Source organism: Colletotrichum acutatum (genome assembly GCF_030867785.1).
Source record: "Colletotrichum acutatum strain CBS 112980 chromosome Unknown BDZ83scaffold_60, whole genome shotgun sequence".
Lineage (NCBI taxonomy): Eukaryota > Fungi > Ascomycota > Sordariomycetes > Glomerellales > Glomerellaceae > Colletotrichum > Colletotrichum acutatum.
In genome coordinates this window covers 46957-68725 of record NW_026849054.1, presented here as the reverse complement: position 1 = coordinate 68725, position 21769 = coordinate 46957, and the positions used below count along the sequence as shown (strand labels likewise).

General features: G+C 54.1%; 5 protein-coding genes across 5 annotated transcripts; 4 read left to right on the top strand and 1 right to left on the bottom strand.

Annotated features, from left to right (window-relative positions):
- Positions 1–2785: 2785 nt before the first annotated feature.
- Positions 2786–3895, top strand: BDZ83DRAFT_753164 (orotidine 5'-phosphate decarboxylase/HUMPS family protein; the record flags this gene model as incomplete). The annotated part of the gene is made up of 1 exon (XM_060514316.1): positions 2786–3895. One exon carries the CDS (start codon positions 2786–2788, stop codon positions 3893–3895), a length of 1110 nt encoding a protein of 369 aa, XP_060363843.1.
- A 3657-nt stretch (positions 3896–7552) lies between these two features.
- Positions 7553–10070, top strand: BDZ83DRAFT_580064 (fungal-specific transcription factor domain-containing protein; the record flags this gene model as incomplete). The annotated part of the gene is made up of 5 exons (XM_060505308.1): positions 7553–7738; positions 7818–8552; positions 8609–8766; positions 8824–9357; positions 9407–10070. The coding sequence occupies 5 exons, from the start codon at positions 7553–7555 to the stop codon at positions 10068–10070; spliced, it is 2277 nt and encodes a 758-aa protein (XP_060363842.1).
- Positions 10071–12446: 2376 nt separating this feature from the next.
- On the top strand, positions 12447–15413 carry BDZ83DRAFT_625111 (uncharacterized protein). The gene is made up of 7 exons (XM_060508482.1): positions 12447–12638; positions 12720–13070; positions 13534–13701; positions 13776–13823; positions 13888–14173; positions 14239–15020; positions 15074–15413. The coding sequence occupies exons 2-7, from the start codon at positions 12774–12776 to the stop codon at positions 15179–15181; spliced, it is 1689 nt and encodes a 562-aa protein (XP_060363841.1). The 5' UTR covers positions 12447–12638; positions 12720–12773; the 3' UTR covers positions 15182–15413.
- Positions 15414–15925: 512 nt separating this feature from the next.
- On the top strand, positions 15926–17312 carry BDZ83DRAFT_625109 (signal recognition particle, SRP19 subunit). Its single transcript, XM_060508481.1, has one exon. It carries the CDS (start codon positions 16167–16169, stop codon positions 17049–17051), a length of 885 nt encoding a protein of 294 aa, XP_060363840.1. The 5' UTR covers positions 15926–16166; the 3' UTR covers positions 17052–17312.
- On the bottom strand, positions 17313–21521 carry BDZ83DRAFT_673345 (CAP-Gly domain-containing protein). The gene is made up of 2 exons (XM_060511136.1): positions 20961–21521; positions 17313–20904 (listed from the first exon to the last, which is right to left on the bottom strand). The coding sequence occupies exons 1-2, from the start codon at positions 21354–21356 to the stop codon at positions 17353–17355; spliced, it is 3948 nt and encodes a 1315-aa protein (XP_060363839.1). The 5' UTR covers positions 21357–21521; the 3' UTR covers positions 17313–17352.
- Between the last annotated feature and the right edge of the window lie 248 nt (positions 21522–21769).

Genomic DNA, 21769 nt, shown 5'->3' with positions numbered 1-21769 from the left:
ACAGTTGAGCTCGACCGGCCTCTGCCTCTCATTGGCGATGCACAGAGAATGACGATGATGTACAAGTCACTGTTGCTCTTTCAAAGTTCAGTCTTCGTGGACCGGGATGCTTTCCTTTGGTCCACACCACATCACATCTCAGTCTAGACGGATACTCTGCGCTTCCAACAATATTTTTGCAACGGGCCGACAGGAAGATTGACACAATTCGCACTGCCGCTCAATGCAACGCAAAGTCAAGCAGTCGAGGCGATGGGATTGGTGCGTCCACTGCATCCATGGTTTCCGTTCTACGACACCACCATTGTGTTGGCTGCGCTGGTCCTGCGCAAGTGGTGGTTGCTGTCTTCGGCGACAGTTCCATCGGCGTGCAAAAACATACACCACAAATAGAAGGAATCATCAAAACCCTTGTTCACAGGGCTACACGTCACATTTGCAGGGTCTGATCGGGGAAAGAAAGATACTTTTGCCGGATGTCTGGTCTGTTCCAGAACGTGCAAAAGGTGGGTTCGAGCCCATCTCATCTGGTCGCCCACGTCGGTCTGCCTGTGGGGATCGACTCAGGCATGCTGCCGTTGAGCCTGAGGGATGCCGCGGCTCGAGCTTTGCCCGTTTCTTCTTTTCTTCTTCTTCTTATTTATTTATGATTTCCCACTCGGATCGGCTTCTGGGGCATAGTTTGGTAGTGAAATGTATCTGCCGCAGTATGGTCAGCGGCCTCTTGAAGCTCCGGGGCCGGTTTGGTTTGGTGAGATGAGGTGATGGGAGCTGACGTCGGCTATGTATTGAATCATTCGCCCAAGTGGCCATCGGCGACGTAGTCCATCATTCGCATGCCTAGAATAAGTCAGTCCCTTAGTTTGGCATTGGCGGCGGCATGGACAGGTCTGGTTGCCGGGATGCCACATGGAAGGTCGGCATGCTTTGGTTCTAGGAGGACTACGGACACTTAACACGGATACTAATCAGTTATCGACTAATTAGCCCACACCATATGGTGCATCTGTATAGTTAATGCCTTTGAATACCAGGCCAGGCGTCTTGCAGTTGCCAGTGAGTGCCTTACTACCTTGGTCGATTCAGAGTATCGTACACCGACAAGGATGTGTCGGGATGTCCCAGCCCGGCCAAGAACGGCGGTGTCCCTAGCCAGTCCGATTCCGATCACCAGGAATGCAGCAGCTGGACTTTATACACACTAGCGGGAGAGGCAAAGCTACCTTATGGACCACGGTAGATGACGGTGTAGATATGCCGCGAGACAATATGGATGGGGATGTGTACGGGTAGACAAAGATGGTGTAAGAAGCGAGAAAAGGGGGCATGGAGTTTTAAAATTGAGGTAAACTACAGATGGAGGAGCCTTTTGATGCAGATTCATTGGATTCGTCGCCAAGCCCAAGGTCCAAGGTACTTGAACATAGTGGGAGTAGATTGCCTTACAGATACCTTGGTACCTAGAGAAATCCCGGTAAAGTACGAATATTTGTACAGATAAACCAAGTAAAATACTCAATTAGGAGGAAGAAGAGGAGGAGGAGGAGGAGGAGGAGGAGGAGGAGAGAGAAGGGCATCAAATGGGCTCTTGTCACTTCCTCTTTCTTCGGTTCCTTCCACTGGCGCTATCCCTCGGGTCCCTCCGATATTGCTTGCTACCCAACTTAATAGCACCAAAACATTCTCGTCAATGTCTTTCCTACCTTAGGTACTCTCTGAGTTCGGTCCTGTCTGCTTCCATCTTCTGTGCATGACATGGTATCTTTTTTCTCTTGTGTTCTTTATTTAATCCGTACACTTTCGTTTTCTTCTTCTTTCTTGTTGGTTCCTTCCTGGATCTCCCGCTCCGGCCCCCAAAAGTGGTACCCCTGGGCTCTGAGGTACCTTGCACCCTCCCTCCAATCCAGCCCCCTTCTTGCCCTTTTTTGACGGGGATCTGGACATGCAGAACGGACGAGAGAAACCCCTCCATCGTCCCCCTCCAAGCCCCCCCTCCCCATTCCCTCCTCCCATGTTCCCCTCCGACAATTTTTTAGTCGGCCGCTCTCAGCACCTGGCTTGCGGCTTGCGGCTTTGCCTGAGACTGGGACTGGAAGTCTGGGACAGAGTACGGAGTACCTCCCTCACCGTGGGCAGGACTGGGCTATCTGCTCCGTACCTGCTCTTAAGCGCACCCCCACAGTCACATTGCACACACACACACACATCCACACATCCACACATCCACACACACAACACATCAACTTCTCACTAACTCATTATCTGTTCTAGTCCTCACTAAAAAAGGTCCAGCCCACCTCACCTTGTTTCGTCACTTTATTATTCTGGCCTCCCGCCTCGCGCTTCCTTTCCCTTTTACTCTCTGGTCGGGTCTTCGTCTGTCTCTCCCTCACGTCACGGCACGCCCACGTTGCATCTAGTCAAGCTCTCAATTGAAAGTCAAAGCCCAAGCCCGGCACGGCACAAACCAGATCTGAGCAATTGCAACGCCCTCTTGTGTGGTCCTCGTACCTCACCATACAAAAACCCTGTTTGCGCTCTCTCAGCCATCTTCGTCACTTCCGAATCCACCCCCTCTCCTCCCGCTTGCTCGGCATCCCCCTCTTCGGCTTCAACTTCACCCAACCCAGCACAGGCACCTTCGCCTTCTCCACCGCCATACATACCTTCTTCAATTGGAAGCCTCGCCGTAGTGCACCAATCCCACGAACCTGGTACCGCACCGCAGCACGTCCCTTACGCGCATTCGACCATAGTATTAACGAACCGAGAGACATCTGCTAGGATGACCTCTCACGGCACTTTGAAGGCGACCTTCGCCGGCCGCGCCGAATCCGCCAGCCATCCGCTCACAGCCTACCTCCTCCGATTGATGGACTTGAAGGCATCCAATCTCTGCCTCAGCGCCGACGTTCCCACCGCACGAGAGTTGCTTTACCTCGCCGACAAGGTCGGACCGTCCATTGTCGTCCTCAAGACACATCACGATATCGTTTCCGGCTGGGACTTCAACCCGCAAACTGGCACTGGCGCTAAGCTCGCCGCACTAGCTCGCAAGCATGGGTTCTTGATTTTTGAGGATCGCAAGTTCGGTGACATTGGCAACACGGTCCAGATGCAATACGTCGCTGGATCGGCAAGGATTATCGAGTGGGCGCACATCATCAACGTCAACATGGTTCCAGGCAAAGCCGCCGTCACAGCTCTTGCAGAGGCCGCCGCAAGATGGCGCGAAAGGTACCCCTACGAGGTCAAGACGTCGGTTACGGTTGGAACCCCCAGGTCGGAGAGTTTCGACGACTATGATGAGGACAACAATGGGGACTCTTATGAACATACCATTGGCACTCCACGACCATCCGACGTCAACGGACGCAAGGGCAGCATCGTCTCCATCACGACCTTGACACAACACTTCGAACCCGCGCCTTCCCCTCGGTTCCCGAGAAACGAGTCTCACAGCTCTGACGAGGTCCTGTACGCCGGAATCGAGGAGGCCCCCATGGACCGTGGTCTTCTCATCCTGGCGCAGATGTCCAGTGCCGGCAACTTTATGAACAAGGAGTACACCGACGCTTGTGTCGAAGCGGCCAGGGAGAACAAGAACTTCGTCATGGGCTTCGTGTCCCAGGAGAGCCTCAACACCGAGCCGGAAGACTCCTTCATTCACATGACACCGGGATGCCAATTGCCGCCGGAAGGTGACGAGGAGAACGGCGCCGTTGCGGGTGACGGTAAGGGACAGCAATACAACACGCCGCAGAAACTTGTTGAGCTTTGCGGCACCGATGTCGTTATCGTCGGCCGTGGTATCCTGAAGGCGGGTGATCCTCAATCGGAGGCTGAGAGATACCGTAGGAAGGCCTGGAAGGCCTATCTCTCCCGTGTGGCATAGGCGGCTCGTCTCTTACACACACATCCACACCCTCCATTCACCCTCCTCCACCTACCCACCAAACTCATACACACACCCAAAGTCAATACCCAGGCGTGTTTTTTTCCATCGTTTTTTCCCCCAGTCGTACCGACGTCGGGGGGGGCTTCTGTGCCATATTCTCTAGGGTGCTACTGCTGGTTCATGCATATTCGGTCTTGCAATGGTATTCATGTCGTAGAGGATGGGGATTCGGACTCGGCACTGGGGCGATTTCTTAGACGGGGGGACTCGGCGACCCGGAAGACGGGTGCTAAATAAAAAAAAAGGGATCGGCGTTGATTTTCTGCGAGTTCTACAAACGCAGGTCTTGCATGCGGACAGTTGCCGTTCGTATATCATTAAAATGACAGTCTCTGCCACATTTACTTGTCTATATGTAATGGTCCTTGCCTCGATCTCCAAGTCTGCTGCATACGCTCTGGATCGTGAGCAACACCGTCCGCGCATTCTATCGATCCATATCTCTGGGGCGTGGCAGCGATTCGATGCGTAGCCGGCTGCTGCTGCTGCTACCGTTCTTTTCTGAGTAGCTCGTTCTTACTCGGTTCTGAGATCAGATCAGATCTCTCCTCCAGTCAAAGCAAGGCGTCGGTGATCGGCTATTGAAGAAAGCATGTACCTGAGCTACCCTGAACTGCCGTTGATCGCATCCCTTCTATAGCTTAATGTTTTGCGACAAGCTGACGGTAAAGTAGGTTCTCGACGGCATGGTGTGTGGCATGTGGCATCCAAGCATGTTACTACAAAACATGGCACGGGGAAAGGGAAAGGGGAACAGGGAAGGGGATGGTAGAGTTGAGTATGGATAATGCCCATTGCCAGGTATACTCCGTAGGCGATTGGACAACGGACTTTGGCGGACAATGGGCAAAACTCCTAAAGCCGACGAGATCCACGGCGGGATCCTCGCCCGACTAAGGGAAGGCGGGGCCAGGTCCGATCTGAAGGCAGAAGAAGTATACTCATGGTTGAAAAGGTAAATAGACTTTCTGTTACTGTTAGGAGTTTAGGAGTCTACCTTACTGTGCAGAGAAAAGGAAGAGAGAGAGAGAAGAGGACGACGGGTCGGCGGGCAAGGTTCCCCGGGATGCGACATGTTCTCTCCAAGTCCCGCGATGTGAGGTGAGGTGCAAGATTCAAAAAATGAAGAAGGCTATTCCCCCCTCCAAAAAAAAAAAAAAAAAAAAAAAAAAAAGGATGGTGAATTTAAAGCTGAGCAGTGCACTGTTGCCACGCGCACTGAGTAAGATCAATCAAGGGGTGGCTAGCCGGTGCACAGCACCTTCACGTCGCACACACACGTACTTGGGTTGACTTCCATACTGCCGCACAGCACAAACACGACGCCATACGGACGTAAAGTAACGAATTACCTACAGAAGTACCGGTAGCGCACCAACAGCCTTTTTACTTCGAAAGGTCGTCCATACTTTTTTTTTGGACGAAGATGATGCCGACGGATCACTGACGCTGGTTTCTATGGAAGGGGCATTGGTGCGACGGGAATCTCTAAAGTGAGAAAGGACATTGGGCCGTGTGTGGAAAGTGGACGTTGGGACGTGAGGGAACGGTGGGACGTGAGCCGTGGGATGAGATCTCTCTCAAGTCTCATCTTACATTGATTTTTCGGCGCGCCGTGCCCCTGTCGGCAGGCTGCCGGCCCTAGCCCATCACGCCGTGTGTTTCCTACCTTATTGTTCGGGTCCCTTTTTTTCTCTTCGACCTCCTGAAAGGCGATCCGCGGAAGACGATGGCACGATGCTTTTCTTGATTCCCGACTATTACCTTACTGTGTACACCAGTCCTGACCTGGGCGAACGCGAACGGTGCGGAACGCGGGTTCTTTCTCCTCGCCTCGCCGCCATGACCTGCAGAAGTCTGTGTGTACAGGAAGCCGGAGGGAATTCCATATGGCTGCCTGGTAGCTGTGACCTGGGTTGCTGTCCCCAAGAACCTCCAGGACCTCTCTCTCAATGTGACCCCAAGAGCTGCCGATCCAACGTCGAGCAATATAGGTAGGTAGGTATCCATGTCGGCGAAGGACCAGGAAGCTTGGGCGGAATTGCGATGGGAGTGTCGACAAGCTGCAGGTCAGCAAATCACAAAACAGCAGCTAGCTGTCTTTGGAGCATCGTTGCGTGACCCTTGGGACCGGCCGTTCGCTCCGTCGGTGTCGTCAGAGTATGATGGAGTGAGTGGCCGGAGGGTGTGGTGGGATGGATGTATCCATGGATGGGCAATGGATTTTTGAATCTGATGTTCGTGTTGTTGATGGGCTTTTGTTGTATCCCGGATGGTACTTTGTCAAAGGTTGGACGGTACATCTTGCCTACATCGCACCACCTACCTACCTTACATTAGCCAAATCCAAGTGCCGGCCGGACGTGTAAGAAAACTATGGGGAATTTAGAAAACGCCCTTTGACACCGGGAGTTTCTTATTTTTCTTCTATCCCTCGGAGCTTCAGGGATATCCTACCTAATTTACAATTTACTACACCTTACGGAGTACGGATACCAGGAATCGAAAAAGGCCAAAACGAAGATACCTCCTATACTTCCTTACCTCAAGGTACTTTACTGGCACGCAGCACCGTGTAAGGTACCTTACCTTACCTCTCCGTGGAGAGAGACAAGACAGGATCAACTCCCGGCCCCACAATCCAACACCGCCGGCCACATGCCTTGTCCTGCTCTTGCCGCAGACCTGGACTGGACCTGGACTGGAACTGGAAGGAGCGCAACTGCCAACACCAGGTGCGTGCTTGCCTTTGCAGCAAGTTGAGTGAGTTGTGTGTGAGAGACGGGAAGTTGAAGCCTGGCTACCTACCTAGACTTTACCTACTACCTACTACCTTGCCTTTGGGAAAGAGGGAGCGCCTGCCACTTCTGTACCCCGGTTGCCCATATTTACGAATACGCTCACCATCGTCTTTCCCAGCCCCGATCGAATTACCAACGTCTGTCTACTTTACCTTACCTTACCTCACGCAGTAGCAGCAGCAGCAGCAGCAGCAGCAGCAGCAGCTCTCTCTTACTGCCCAGGCGTGTCTCCAGTCTACCACTCTACCTACCTTACTCGATTACCAGGTTCCGCTCTCTTCCACACAGTGCCCCAGTGTGAGGCGACATCTGCTTCGCTCGCCGACGAGAGTCACAGGTTGATCTTGGGCGGGTCCTGTTTTCCAACTTTTTCCACCGATTCTGCTTCCGTAATCGTCCATCCCTTCCTCCATCTCTTCCGAGAGCTGTCACCGCGAGGAACCACGGCCGAGATCAACATTCACCGGGTTTTCTTGCTTGTCCCGCCTCTCTCCTGTACCATTCCAGGCCTTGCGCCTGCCTGCGCTACTCAACGAAGAATACTCAGACGCCCAGCCAACTCCATCAACCCACGTGCCGAGCTCGCGGCGAATCCAGGCGGCTCCCACTTTGCGGACCGAATACCCTGAACCACTGACACAACCAATCCCCGAGGCGGCGACGGCGCCGACAATTCGAGAACGTCGTGCCGTTCCCCGAGTGCGCCTTTACGAACACGACCTCCCAACAACCACGTCCGCTGCATAGTATTCGCCGTATATATACGCATACACACACGTTTGCACGGCCGACCATGGCCGACGACCGGCGTAACAGCTCCGAGAAACCACCCTCGGCGCGGGATGGTCAGAACTCGAGCACAAGTCCAACTCAAACACCGACCCAATTGCAGAACCAGACGCAAGACGCCCGACCGCCGCCCAAGAAGCGCAGGCGCGTGGTGATTTCTTGCACGGAATGCCACCGACGGAAGCAAAAGGTTGGTTTGCTATGCCTTGCCCGCAGCAATTGTCCCTCCCGTCATTGCAATTTGTAGTTGACACAGTTTCTGTGCGCAGTGCGACCGAGACCTCCCATGCGCCAACTGCAAGTCGCGCAACAAACAGGATGCTTGCAAGTACGAAACGGGTGCGCCCACGGCAAAAGACAATCGCAAGCCGGACGGCGAAGGCGCAAGATCGACACACGTCCAGAGCCTCTCCAATGCCGCCGCGAATTGGGGCTACTCTCAAGCTGGAGCTTCCACGCTCGGTCTGATGAGGAAAATCGAAAGCGCCAATGGCGACGGCCAGTTGTCGCATCTCGGCGGCGCAGCCCACGTCGAAGACCAGTTCGCAACCAAGGAACGATACAAGTCGCTGATTAGACAGCTGCCTGCAAAGGGTTATATCGAAAAACTCATCGACGTATACTTCCACGAGTTCAACCACCAGTACTATGCTCTCGAGGAGGACCTCTTCAAGGAACAGTTTGCCGAGTGGTCCAACATTCCCTTTAGCGTGCTCTCCAACTCTGGACCACAGGCACTCTCGCCCGACCTGCGAGTCTTTCCCGCGCTGCTCTTCCAGGTATTGGCGACGGCCTTGCTGACTCTGCCGGAAGGGTCGCAAGACTTTTACGACCATCTCAAGTATGCTGGGAACATGACCTTCGAGGACCTTGCCGCTGACTACAGTGAATCTGGCGTTGGCATTTTGTCACTGCTTGGTAAGCGGCAAATCACTCTCACAACAGTCCAGGCCGACTTTCTTCGAGCTGCGTTTCTCAAGTACATGGCCAAGGTTACGGAATCGGTGGGTGAACTCCCGTGCGTAACTAAAGGCTATCAAAAAGCTAATGCTGAGTGCAGTGGCATGCCATTGGCAGCGCTATTCGAGATGCTCAAGAGATTGGCATGCACCGGGATAGCCTGGATCCTTCCCCGGCCAGTGATGACACTGGCGATATGCTCGAGAACATGTGGCTGATTCAGCGGAGGAGAAAGCTTTACATGGTCCTCATGACATGGTGAGCAATTGCCGGACGGCAAGGATGGCTATTCATGACTCGGCTGACACCGGACAGGGACATTCACTGTGCGCTTGTGCTTGGACGTCCTGGCAGCATCGACTGGCGTATACTCCCGCCTAGTCTGCCGATAGACGCGCCTCCGCCAAAAGACCGCCGCAAGACGCCCATTGCGCCAAGGGATGACGAGAGAGATCCTCCGACTCCGTTGACTAAGAGCATATGGGCGTTCAAGCTCGTCGGCCCAATGCGCGAGATTCTCGAGCTTGAGCACGACGGTCCGTGTCCGAAAGACTACTCCAAGGTCGACCGGGTACACCAAATATGTATGGAACTCGACGAGGCCACGCCCGCATACTTCCGCCTCGAGAATCCGGACACGAAATGGGATGTTAACCCTTTGTGCTCCTCTTGGCTTCAGTCGACGCGATTTTACCTGCCGCAGATGAATCTATTCAATCTGATGGCCCTGCACCGACCCTACATTTTTAACAGGCAGAAGAGTCGGACAGAAGCGCTCAAGGCTAGCATTGAAATGTTGCATCGACAGATGCTCACATTCCAAGGCCTTGACGCTGGATCGTGGCGAAAGTAAGTCTTAAGCATCACCCAGTCGGATTGGGCTAACAAGCGTGCCTAGTTTCTCGCTGTTTTTTGGTAGCTTTGACGCGGTGGTGCTCATGGCGTCGATTTATATCCTGTTCCCCAAGGAGAACCTGGATATGGCAGGCAGCGCCATGCAGCACTTCCACTGGACAACGGAGAGGTTTGAAGCGATGCAAGAGCGAAACCCTCTCGCGAAGGCGGCAAAGGGTGTTCTTCAGGCGATATTTAATAAGTTTAAGAAAGCAGTAGGAAACCCGGCGCCACCAGCAAGCCTGTCCAGCCTGGCATCCCAGACAACCCCGGCATCGACGGCAGACAACAGCAGTCTTTCAGGCCGTGGATCGGTGTCAACGACGACAGCGGCCACGGCAGATACGCCAGTGAGCAAGAGCAGTACGGTGGCGACACCAACATCACTACCCATGGCATCAGACGCGGCATCGGCGTATCCTTTGCCATCCTCTGCCTCGGAATGGAACATACCAAATACCTGGGATTTCACGTCGATCGCGCCACTGTTCCCAATGGGAGACCTCATTTACCACGATCTCAACGGCATACCGGATGACGGATCTCTACCCGCATGGGGAGCCGCGACGCCACCACCGCCAGTGGCCGGAACAACATCGTTTGAAGGAGATTTTGGGAATGACAGTGTGTGGAACTTGCTAAACCAGTACGACCCGTCATCTATTTGAGCCCCTTACTACGTACGTTATATGGAAGACTGAGGAACGATGTTTGAACCGGACAGAAACAAAGGCCATTTAGGGACATTTAAGCCTGAGCCGCTCGCCTTCAAGTCGGAGTAAGATTTTGTTCGAAACGTCTGCCTGCAAGCTCCTGGAAAAAGGAGCGAAGGGCTTGGATGATTGAGGCAGCAAAGGGGAGAGAGAGGGGGACGGCAAGGCGTTTTCACATTGTCGCAGGTGAGAGTCGAAAAAGAGATGATCAAAAGGTCGCGGCCTTCCGGCGGTTGAGTGCATGACTTTGAGTTCTTGTCATTGGCTGCACGTATTGGTGGGTTGAATTGGAGTTGAGAACTTGAGCGCCTTTGGAGACGGATGATTTACAGCTGAAGGGCACACCCCTGCCGTGATGGGGGATGCTGGCCAGTTACCTTGGGTGTGACGACGGTAGGGGGATTAGCGCCAGCGGAGTAGGAGCTGCCCTGCCAGTGCCTGCTTACCGGCTCCGTGGTGCCTCGCAAGTTGTCGCTAAAGTGGCATCTCATGCACGAGCTGTGGATAATCAGTCGAGCGAGGTGCGGGCCAGGCACATCGCAGCCATTGCTAGGTAGTCGTCGGTCAGCAGGTAGCCAAGAATGGTCGAGGCAGATACAACAACGAGTATGCATTGACGACCAAAATATACCCTATTCGTACCCTGACAGTATGGCTGCCACAATGTCCACGTTCTGGTTCGATTTTTGTGTCGTTCGGCGTATCGGGGAATGAAAGGAAGGGTGTCGCCGGTGTCTTGCGGGATGGAAGGTACGCATATCCTTGCGGCCTATGACGATTAGGACGGGCAGCGGTAACCTTTTTTTTTTTTTTTTTTTTTGGTATGCCAGTTTGACAATTTTTTCCGGGGTCCAGACAGTACGGCACCAAAACCATATCCGTAGAGGAAGAAAAAAAATCAATTTGCGCCAGCCAACGACTTGGATTGTGGTGTGTCTAACATCTTATCGGACGCTTGCTTTTTTTGCATTTTGCAATTATCTTCCCACGTTTTCTCACATTTCACTTGTGAATATCCCCCCATCTCTTGACAGTTGGAAGTCTACCCGTGCCTAGGTTGGATCAAGAAGTTTGCCCCCGCCATTCAATCCCATCCGGCGAGTGAGCGCTCATCCTGCTTTCCGTCTCCCGGGTTCCAGCAGATCGGTATACAAGAATCCGGTAGTGGCTTCACCGCTTCCTGTCACTCTCTACTGTCAGGTATCGATTGGGAGAGAAAGCAGACAGCAGATAGCAGACAACGGAGGACTGACATCTTTTAACTCAAAACCCGTTTGTTGCTGCGTTCTTCCGTCTCGCAGACCCGTCTGCCATATTTGTTCGTTTTCTTCCACCTTTTACATAAAAATCATCTTATTGACCCTTATTCGTAAGGTGCGGGAAAGGGAAAGAAGCTGTCCTTCCAATCCTTTTCTTGACAAAATCTCTCCGGCACCCACCGTTTATTTGACTTACCTCGTCTCAACCTCAGACATATTCGTACTACGCCCTCTCATCCAAGACCCCATCCACCAACCAACCTCCATCCTGAATCCTGGTCTGGTCGAATCCCGATCCTACCCCATTGTTCATCGTCTTGCCTGGCGTTGCATTGCCCTCGTAGCCTCTACTCGCTCTCGAGACGCACCACCAGAGGCTTTTTTGGCACTACTTCACCTTCAACCCGTTGGTCATACCTCACCTTTTCAGCCCTCAGGTACTACCTCCCTTTACTTAATTACTCTTGTCTTTTCTTTTGGCCTGAACCGAACATCTTGAACGTCGTCTCCAGCCCCCAAGCTCCAGCCCTGTCCAGCTATCAACCTTATCAATCCCATCGCCGATCGACGAGACTTGAGCTGCGCTAAGGTAGTCTCAGTGCTTGTCTCTCTTGTCTTGGGCTGCATCCTACCTTATTTTGCTTTCCCATTCTTACACTTTTGTTACTTATCCACCTGCCTTGGCTTTTTTTGCCATTCACAGCTCTTGAGTTTCTCATTGCAGCTCACGCAAAGCTCTAGATGTGAAGAAAGGGCTTAGCCACAAAGATTCTTTTCCCCATATCATCAAACCAGCCTATCTACCTACGCAATTCTCATACATTGCACACACACGAGCCTGGTCGATAGGTCACCTCACCTCTCCTCTCATAAATCGCTTTCCAGAAGAGACGTAACCTGCTACGTACTGGCTAGGCGCATTTCTTGCTACAACAATACCTGCAGCAGAGCATACTGTCTGCCTGATCCGGCTGGGCCATCGCACCAAAGCATCACAAGCACAAGAGGCAGGCACAGTACTTTCACCTTTTTTTTTGACTACGTCCCCAAGTACCAAGCACCAAGCACTACAGTCATCCACACATCCACGTCCCGTCCAAGCACAACACTCACACACACGCACTCACTCACTCACTCGCTCGCTCTCTCACTCACCCACCTACCGTACCTGCACCTGCACCTCCTGGCGCCAATAGAGAGTGCAGCAGTTGAGACTACCGCCGCGACTTCTTGCCTTTTCCCTTTGGCACACAAGGACTGCAGCGTCCGCCTCACCTTTCTCACTCTTCTTCCTGCTTGGGCTCTCTCAATTTTTATTTTGTTCGCTGAATCTGACTGGTGGCAGAAAAAACAAGCAGCTCTCACTTCGCCTGAGTGAAGGAGGGAAAAAAAGAAAAAGATGCCCACCACCACTCATACCACGACCACCCGGTCGCCTTTTGACACCAACAACCTGGGCATCAACACCAACAATTCGGCCCCTGTTCTGCCACCTTACCTTCGCACCAGTAGCCAGTCTCCGTTGCATTCTTTTCCTTTCTCGCCGAGCAGCACCTTGCCTTCGGCCATCGGAACAGGCATTAAGAAAGAAAAATCATCTACCAAAATGGCCTTGGATAATTCAGAGATCATGGACTTTGTCACTCGGTATCAGAACTTGCAGGGCTACCAGAACGCCAGCGACCAGCTGATGAAGGTGTGTTTGCGCTTTCCACTTGTCCCATGGTTTGCCTGCCATTGCCTGACCACCCCTCCCTCTCCGTTGTTTTTTCAACGTCCTTTCCACGGCTCGTCTGCGCATGCAGAGAGACCAAAGCTTCCTATCCCTTGCTCGGTACGGTCCCGCAACAAAGCCACCCCCAGATTGAGCTTGAGCTCGAGCTTGAGCTTTTGGAGGGAGGTCGTCAACTTTTGCTACCGCGTCTAGCTTCGGCGCCTGTTTGGCGTTGGCGCTGCAGCTATCATCTTTGACGCGCTTCGGCTGCTGATCCCCTACTTCCCTCATCGCCACCTTTCCAAGCCCACACTCAATCCACCTGCACGAGAAGCGACGAACTGCTGTTCCCGTCCATCCCAACATGGGACCGCCCCTCTGAACAAGGTTATGAACCTTGACCAAAGTTACACTCCGCTAACCTCGTTTGATTTTCCAACTACAGGACCTTTTAATATACTGCAAAGAAATTCAGGGCCAATATGCCGATGAAAATCAGATGCTGAAGCAGGAGCTGCGCAATGCAAAGCTTGACCTCGAACATGCTACCACTTCCAGAAGAGAAATGCAGCAGGTGCTGCAAGAGCTTGATTATGATAACAGCTACATGAAGGTAGACAGCGGCGCCGCCTGCTGCCCAGCAGCTTCTCCCCCACCCTTTATCTTCAAAGTGACTAAACCTCGCAGAATCGCAATCCCTACGTCTTGATTCTAATTGATGGAGACGGACTTCTTGTACGTGGCCCCGACTACTACCTCGGTTTTTCGATATAATGCTAATCGCGGGGCCCCTCAATAGTTCCAAGAATCATTTATCAGACAAGGCATCGAGGGCGGCAAGCAAGCCGCCTATGCCCTCCGAACTGCCGTTGCCGAGTACGTTGGCAGCCAGTCGGGTGAGGTTGAAATCGTCGCCAAAGTTTGCGCCAATCTATCCGGTCTTGGACGTGCTATGCGCAGAGATGGCTGCCTCGACAGCGAGTCCGAGCTTAAGGAGTTTTCTCTGGGCTTCACACAGGCCAAAGCTTCGTTTGATTTCATCGACGTCGGTCACGGTAAGGAACGTGCTGACTCGAAGATCAAAGGTGCGTTATACTCGAGACTGGGCGGCGATGTTATAGTAGTGACAAATGGGCTAACATTGTCATAGAGGCCACCCGTTGGCATTTGCGAAACTACAACTGCAGACAGATTTTGCTAGGCATTTCCCACGATGCGGGTTATGCACCTTTTCTCGATGAGATCCTTCAAGATAAAGATACTCGCTCGAGAGTCAGTCTAATTGAGGGCGTCGCTACGGTCAGAGAGCTGAAAAGCACCAACGTTCATATCCTCGACCCGCTGCCCAGCCTTTTCCGAAACCAAAAGCTCATTGATAGAAGTGGCGACCGCGCTGCTGAACGCGCCGAGGCATATGCCAGGTGTTCGGCACAGGCACCAGCTTCGGTGCCTTTCTTTCCGGCTCCATCTAGAGCGTCGACATCTTCGCCTGTGATGGTGGCCTCGCCAATCTCGCCTCCTGCTACAGTGGCAACGACGGCTTCGTCTTCCTGGGCAGGGGTCACTGCTAAGGCAAGCCCACCGCCTGTTATCACCACCCCGTTGGCCAAAATATCCGTCAATGTTCCAGCTCGCAAGGCTACAGAGCCAAAAGTGGCAACACCGGCGTGGAACCCTGGCGGACGTGGCATGGATCCCCCCATCCCCATCAACGCAACAGCCATGGATAACATTAAGAAACGAACGGGCAAGGACAAGCTGTGCAACAACCATTACCTGCGCGGTCCTTGTGCCAAGGGCGATGAGTGCTGCTTTGAACACAAATACAAGCCCAATGCGGATGAAATCAACGCCATTGCCCATTTGACTCGTCTCAACCCCTGCACCAGCGGTCAGGAGTGTGACGTGGAAAACTGCATTTACGGACATCATGTAAGTCTTCTTCTTTTACCTTTGCAAAACAGTTGTACTAACAAGTCTCGCAGTGTCCCAGCGTGACTGGAACCACCTGCACCCACCCGTATTGCAAGTTCAGAGTTGAGGATCATCCACCTGGCACAAAGTTCAAGAATGCAAAGATTCACGAAAACTGAACGGCTTTGAGAAGCCGACTTTGGAGGGAAAGAGGGACATGAAGACAAAGGGACAGGATTTGCTTATAGCATATGGATTGGCTGTGGCATAGAGTCGTAGCTCATCCGCTAATGGTCCTCCGACGTGCTGGGTTTGCTTTTGAGAATTAGTTTATGTAATATTAGCTTGCTCACTGGCAATTTGAGCTTGCCAAATGAGCTTCATATAGCTATACATGGATAACTGTTCCCGAACATTGTTTATGCTGTGAGGCTGATATGGGGCTTAAGTGAGGATCAACCGTACCTGAACTTTCTGACCATGCAAAACCATTGCCTCACACTCTAGCTATATGGGTCTTCAATATGGGTCTTCAATTGGCTTAATTGTCATCATGTGATGAGGAGACCTGTTGGCGTTATAGTTGCGACTGCTTACTTTCGACCTCCGCACCAGCAGCTTGACCCCCGGTGGCTTATATTTTTTGAAGGTCATGGGAACAGTTCAAATCCCTTCGATGACTCTTTTTCTCTTCTTATTTTGTGAAGATTACTCTGCTCGTTTTATATCTATGAAATGAGGAATATTGTAATGAGGAATATTGAGAGAGGTAAGTAACAACGAATGTTCCTTGATACCTTCGTCTACTCCGTATAAGCTACCCACGAGGTGACGTGATGCCCTGTACCTGTCTGCCGAGCCCCGGCGGGATAGTGGACCCCGCCACTCCAACCCAACCCCACCACGAACCGTGGTCTCGCAACCCCACACCCGCCGGCCAAAATCCCAGAGTGGATTAGCAGAGAGAGCCTCCTCTTCAAGCGACAACTGTATCCTCACCTCACGTCTCCTAGGCCTCCAACCCCACCACCAACAACGACGACGAAAGCTCCCGAATCGATCGATACCTCGAGAGTCACGAGCTCATTAGGGGACCAAACAACAAGCGGCGACCACAGATAATCCTCCAGATAATACCACACCACCCCCAGACAAACCACAACCATGTCGCACCCACGCATAGAGGAGGTCGAAGACAGCGACCTCGAGGCATCAGACCCCTCCGAGGGCGACATTGACGACTTTGCCGACAACGACATCATGCGCCGCGTCGAGCCCAAATCATCAGCACAGCGCGCACCGCAAATCAACCCCTCCAACATTCCCCCCGCCGCCGCCTCCGGCCCAGGCCCTCGCGGCGGCTCCTCCGAGTTCCAAACGACCGTCGACCAGAAGCAATACGCAGACTTCCAGTGCCTCTACCCAATCTACTTTGACGCCCGCCGCACCCGCGCCGAGGGCCGCCGCGTGCCCAAGTCCCTGGCCGTAGAGAACCCCATCGCCCGCGAAATCGTAAACGCCTGCGCCGCCCTCCGCCTGCCCACGCTCTTCGAGCCGGCCAAATTCCACCCAAAGGACTGGGCGAACCCGGGCCGCGTCAAGATCCGCACGCGCTTCAACGGCCAGCTCGGCCCGGACGGCGGCAAAGCCAGCGCCGCGAGCCGCCCCGCGGGTGCGCAGGAGATCAAGAACAAGCACCACCTGTACATCCTCGTCGCCGAGCACCTCAAGCGCAACCCGACGACGGAGGAGAGCGCCGCTCTCAAAGCGCGCGTGCAGGGCGCCCCCGCGCACGATCCCAGCAAGCCGTGGCCTAGGCCTGCCGTCCCGCGCGGGTGGAAGATGGGCGAGCTGTTGCCGTACATCAGTCCTGCCATGACGGGCGGCGGCGTCAGCGAGAATTTGTTCAAGGACATGATGAAGGAGATGCAGGGGGGCGGGGACCCGATGGCGGCGTTGATGCAGCAGGCTCAGGGGGGCGCTTTGGGTGGTGGCGGCGCTGAGGAGGAGAAGGCTGGTAAGAAGAAGAAGGGCAAGGGCAAGGCTTGAAGTGGACTGTCAAAGAGAGAGTGAGAGAGTAAGAGAGAAGAAAGTCATAAAAAGGGAAACCGGGAATGGACTTCATTCAAGGAGTCAGTCCTACGCATCATGAAAAATACACCACGGACAACGGTCAGTGGTCGACAGTTAAGCGACATCACGGAGGGACAAAGAAAGGGTCGTAGAAAAAGGCTGAGGGAACCAACCCAATCAAAGCATGCTAGACTTGAAGAATAAGGTTGGGATTCAGGGGGTATTTAACATCCTACTAGTCCTTCTACCAAACCGCATCGCATCGCTCCCATGATAATCATACTGCCGCCAGTCGGCCCTGTATCCCCTCCCACTCGCGGGATCCCACAATTTGCACATTCCGCCCGCCGCCGGGCACCATCTTGCCGTCTGCGTCCGGCAGGCGGATCTGCAATCTCGCCGCCACGCTCTTCATCATCTGCTTCTTCTCCGCCGCCGCCCCGTCCTTGCGTCCTAGCACGACCTCGGACTTCTTGAGCACCGAGTTGCGCCAGCTGTTCCACGCCGCGAGGTCCTCCCTCTGCTTGGCAGCTTGATACTGCGGCGTGCTGCGCGCGGGCTTCCACGCGAGCTTGTCTTCCGGCAGGGAAGCAAGGTCGTAAACGCGGGCTGACGTTGTGAACTTGACCAGCTCGCTGAGAACATCCTTGCCCTCCGCCACGACGAGGGCGCGGCGCTGCTCCACAATGGACGGCGACTTGGTGAGCGGCTCCGCCAGCCAGTCGTAGTTGTGCTGCTCCGTCATCCTAGCGCGCCTGTTATCCTCGCGAAGGTATCGCACGGCAGCTTGCAGGCTCGCGATCTCGCTCTTGAGAGCATCCATCTCGCGCGCCGTAGCAACCGCCCGCTCCTGGCCAGCCTTGGCGCCCGCTGCACCGGCACCGTCCGCGAAAGCCTTGCTGTCGCCGGCAATCTTCTTCCACTTGTCGCGGTCCGTCTCCAGCATCTTGAGCTCACGGTCTTGCTTGTCAATGTCCTCCTTGAGACTGCCAGCCTTTTGCTTCGCAGCTTCGATTTGCGCCTCGAGATCCTCGATGCGGGAAGCCTTGGCATTAGCATCCTTCATCCTCGACTCGAGGGTCTCAATCTTGAGGTTGGCCGTGCTGAGATTCTCGTCGCGCTGTGCAATCGCCACGCGGGCCTCGTTGTGCTCCTCCTTAAGGCGGCGCATCTCTTCCTCCGCGTCAACGGGAATCGTCTTGATAGCCTTGAGCTCCTGGGCACGAAGCTTCCACGGTGCAGGGCTGACTTCAAACTCTTGCGTCTGAGACAGATCTGCGCTAAGCGCGGCCAGGTCCGAGATCTGGCTAGTAAGAGTACGAAGCCTGGACAGATACGTAGAGAAGAGGTCGGACTCGCTTGACATGGTGACCTTGGTGGTGGCTTTGGAGATACTGTCCTGAACTTCGCGGTAAGTGAAGGGCTCGTTACGGCCTTCCTCATGCAGGAGCGTATGCAAGTCGGAGCCAATCTCGCGAGCCAACGCCGCCAGCTGTTGAGTAGCATCCTGGCACTGCTCAAAGGACTCCTTGGTCTCCTGCGGCAACGCCAGCGAGCGAGATTTGAGATCTTGAAGAGCCCGCACAGCCTTTCCAGCAATAACCTTGGCACTCCGGGTCTGAGCAACCACAAACTCGGATTTCTTGCTAAAGTGCTGCGCCATCTCGTCATCTTCAGACTCGGAGGGCACGACTCTTTGGACCATTCCGCGCAAAGCAGCAAAGGTGGCACCGGCAGACTCAAGATGGCTTTGCATGACGACAGTCTGCATGTACGTGTCCTCGGCAAAGTCGGGCAACTCGTTGGTGAGGTGAACCTCGGCGAGATGGGACATGAGCGCAATGGTACGCTGGAGTTCGTCCGCACACTTCTGCTCCTTGAGATCGTCTCGTCGCAAGCCGTCGATCCATCCGTTCAGCGCCCGCTCCACTGGCTCCAGCTCGAACAGGGCGTTCTGGAACCGCTGGAATTGCTCAATCGAGCAGTGACTGATGGCGTTGGTGAAGCGCTCACACATAGAAGCGACCCATGTAAGTTTGTCAATAGCATCGCAGCCAGCAAAGACGTCGTCCTCGTGGCCAGAGTGAGGTTGGCCGTTGACACGCTCCTTGATAAACGACTGCAGGAGCTCGGCCTTAAAGGCCAGTCTCCTGAACCTCAGCAAAGCAAGCACAGAGTCTTGGTCCTCCTTGTAGGTGTCGGGCAGGAACATCTTGACAATCTCCAAGTGTTGCTCGGCCTCCTGAGCCTCCAGTCGTCGTAGCTCGAGGTCGATCGTCTTGACTTGGGCCTTGGAGGCGGAGATCTGGAGCTTCATGTTCAGGTCCATCATAGCGCGGGACTTGCTGTTAAGCTGCTCGGATTCCGTCTCAGTCACAGCGTGCGACGCCCGCATGTCCTCGAGATCGCTCTGCAAGCTGGTGACTAGTCCTCTGAAGCGGGACAGGGTGTATTCCATGTCCTCCAGGGCCTCTTCCTGCTCGCCCGCCCGTCGCGCCTGCTCCGTGATGACACTGTCCTTGAAGTCGAGGTCCTCTTGCATCTCCTTTTCGTTCTGGACGTGGTTGATCTCCAGCTCGTCGTTGATCTCCTTTAGGTTCTCGAGGTCTTCGATGACGGCCTTGAGTTCTTCGATTTGCTCAGACATGCTCATGTTACGCTCAGTAAGGTCCTCGATCATATCTTCAGCGCCCAAAGCATTGTCGAGTTGTTGCCGAAGATCTTCAACGGCAGCCTCTGATTGGGCCAGCTTTTCTTTCGCCGCATCGAATTGCTCCTTGACGGTGCCAAATTCCTGGAGATCATCCTCCAAAGTCTTGATTTGGTCCTTGAGCTCCTCCTCTTGTTGCTGAGTCAAGTCGCGCAGTCGCAGGAGGGCTTCGCGTAGCCGCTCGTTCGTCCTCTCCATCTGCAGCCAACCAGTGCTGGCTCGGTCCTCCGCAGACATACCCTGGCCGAATTCCGCATTCTCTTCGCGGAGTATTTCCACTTCGAGCTCCAGCTCTTCCGACTTCTGCTTCAGAGCCTCGAGTTCAACCTTAAGAACCTCGGCCGTCTCTTCAGCCATCTCACGGTCCAACGTGGCCAGCTCCAGAGCAGTCTCGTGCTCCATCTGCATCGACTCGATCGATTCGAACCTCTCCTCTGCCTCCTTTAATTGTTTCCGCAACTCGTTGTTCTCGCTCTGCTGAGGCTGGTATTTCGCCTGCAACTTTTCTATAATCGACTGAAATCTGTCCCGCTCGCCTTGGACCTGGTCCAATTGCTTCAACTTCTCTCTGTCTTCCAACCTCTTTCTCTCGAGTACTTTGAGCTTGGCCTTGAGGTCCTCTATTTCTCTGTTTGCAGCGGCGGCATTTGGTGTAGAACGGGCGGTTGTTGCTGGTTTTGTTGAACTTGTAGGCGTGGTAGACGCCGAGCCTGATGTGAGCTTCTCCAAAGCCTTTGTCCTTGCTCTCACGGGGCTTGTCTCGCCATCCTTGTTGGGAGACGTGGCACCTGCGTCTTCGCCGCTGTCGACGTTCTTTCCAGCTCCCATGTCAGCGGAGGGCCTTCTCGCAGAACTAGCCGTCCGTCCAGAGATGGATAGTCGACCACTGTTGGGTCTTCCTGGAGTAGGCCGTGTGGCAGCTGAAGATGTCGAGGGCTGCCTCGTGGTTCTGTTGGCGGGTATTGGCGGAGGTCCCATGGAGCTGCGAGAGGTTCCCACGCTTGGCCGCGTTTTGGCGGCTGTAGCCGGTGTGCGTGTATTGGACGGCGTGGTAGTTCGCGATGGCGCGGTACTCGATGTTGCTGATCCGAGCTGTTTTGTGGGTGACTTGGTCGGTGACTGCATGTCCATTGTGAGTCGTTGCTCTTGATATACATAGGCATTTGTACACTCACCCTTAGTGTACTCGCCGGCCGGGACACCTTAGGTCCCGGACTCGGACTGGGGGCATTCAGACTCATCCTTTTGGTCAAACCAGTATCGCTGGTCGTCCTCCCAGCGCCAGGATTGAAGCTGCTCGGCCGGCTAGGCCTGCGAGCTGCTGGCTTCGCCGCCGGAGCAGGCGCCTGGGCGATGATGGCCAATGTCGTCGGGCGCACAAACATGCCATGCCCAAGGGCACAGTCAAAGTACCGCTCGCCCTGAACGCTGCCATCATTCTTTCCGCTATCATCCTCGAGTTCGATGCCCACCCAATCGCCGCTAGCGAAGTGCGTTCCACCGGCGAAGCGTACGATGCCAGTCCGGCCGTCTGATAGACGCACCGTCTGGCCGACTGCGAGCTCCGACATTGTTCCGCGACTGTGACTCTACTAGGAGATAACCATGTTCGTTATTGCTGTCGGTTGATCGTGGGGCGTAGGCCAGTCGTTGAGGCCCCGTCGTCGTGATGAGTGGTGTGTACTTGGACGATTACGTTGTGTTTGGATGTCACCAAGGGGGGCCATTGGGAGCGCGTCCCAATCGGATAAACGCGCTGAAGCTTGGAGCTTGCTGCTGCTGCTGCGGCGGTTCCGACAAAGCTAACAAGGGGCTTAGTTGGGGTAATGTCAATACAAAGTCAATGTCTGATTGGCTAGTTCTTGCCTTGCATCTCAGGGTCTTCCGCCATGAGCTTAAGCGAGATTTCCTACTGGATAACTTCATATACCGGTACTGTGTACAAGTGACCAGCATCCATTATACCTAAGGCCTTACTAAGAAG

Excerpts from the sequence above, each read along its gene's own strand:
- BDZ83DRAFT_625111 (XM_060508482.1), top strand. The coding sequence starts at position 12,774 with ATGCCCACCACCACTCATACCACGACCACCCGGTCGCCTTTTGACACC. Across the intron at positions 13,824-13,887 it reads TTGATGGAGACGGACTTCTT|TTCCAAGAATCATTTATCAG; the intron begins GTACGTGGCCCC and ends GCCCCTCAATAG. Across the intron at positions 15,021-15,073 it reads ACTGCATTTACGGACATCAT|TGTCCCAGCGTGACTGGAAC; the intron begins GTAAGTCTTCTT and ends CAAGTCTCGCAG.
- BDZ83DRAFT_625109 (XM_060508481.1), top strand. The coding sequence starts at position 16,167 with ATGTCGCACCCACGCATAGAGGAGGTCGAAGACAGCGACCTCGAGGCA.
- BDZ83DRAFT_673345 (XM_060511136.1), bottom strand. The coding sequence starts at position 21,356 with ATGTCGGAGCTCGCAGTCGGCCAGACGGTGCGTCTATCAGACGGCCGG. Across the intron at positions 20,905-20,960 it reads GGCCGGCGAGTACACTAAGG|TCACCGACCAAGTCACCCAC; the intron begins GTGAGTGTACAA and ends ATGGACATGCAG.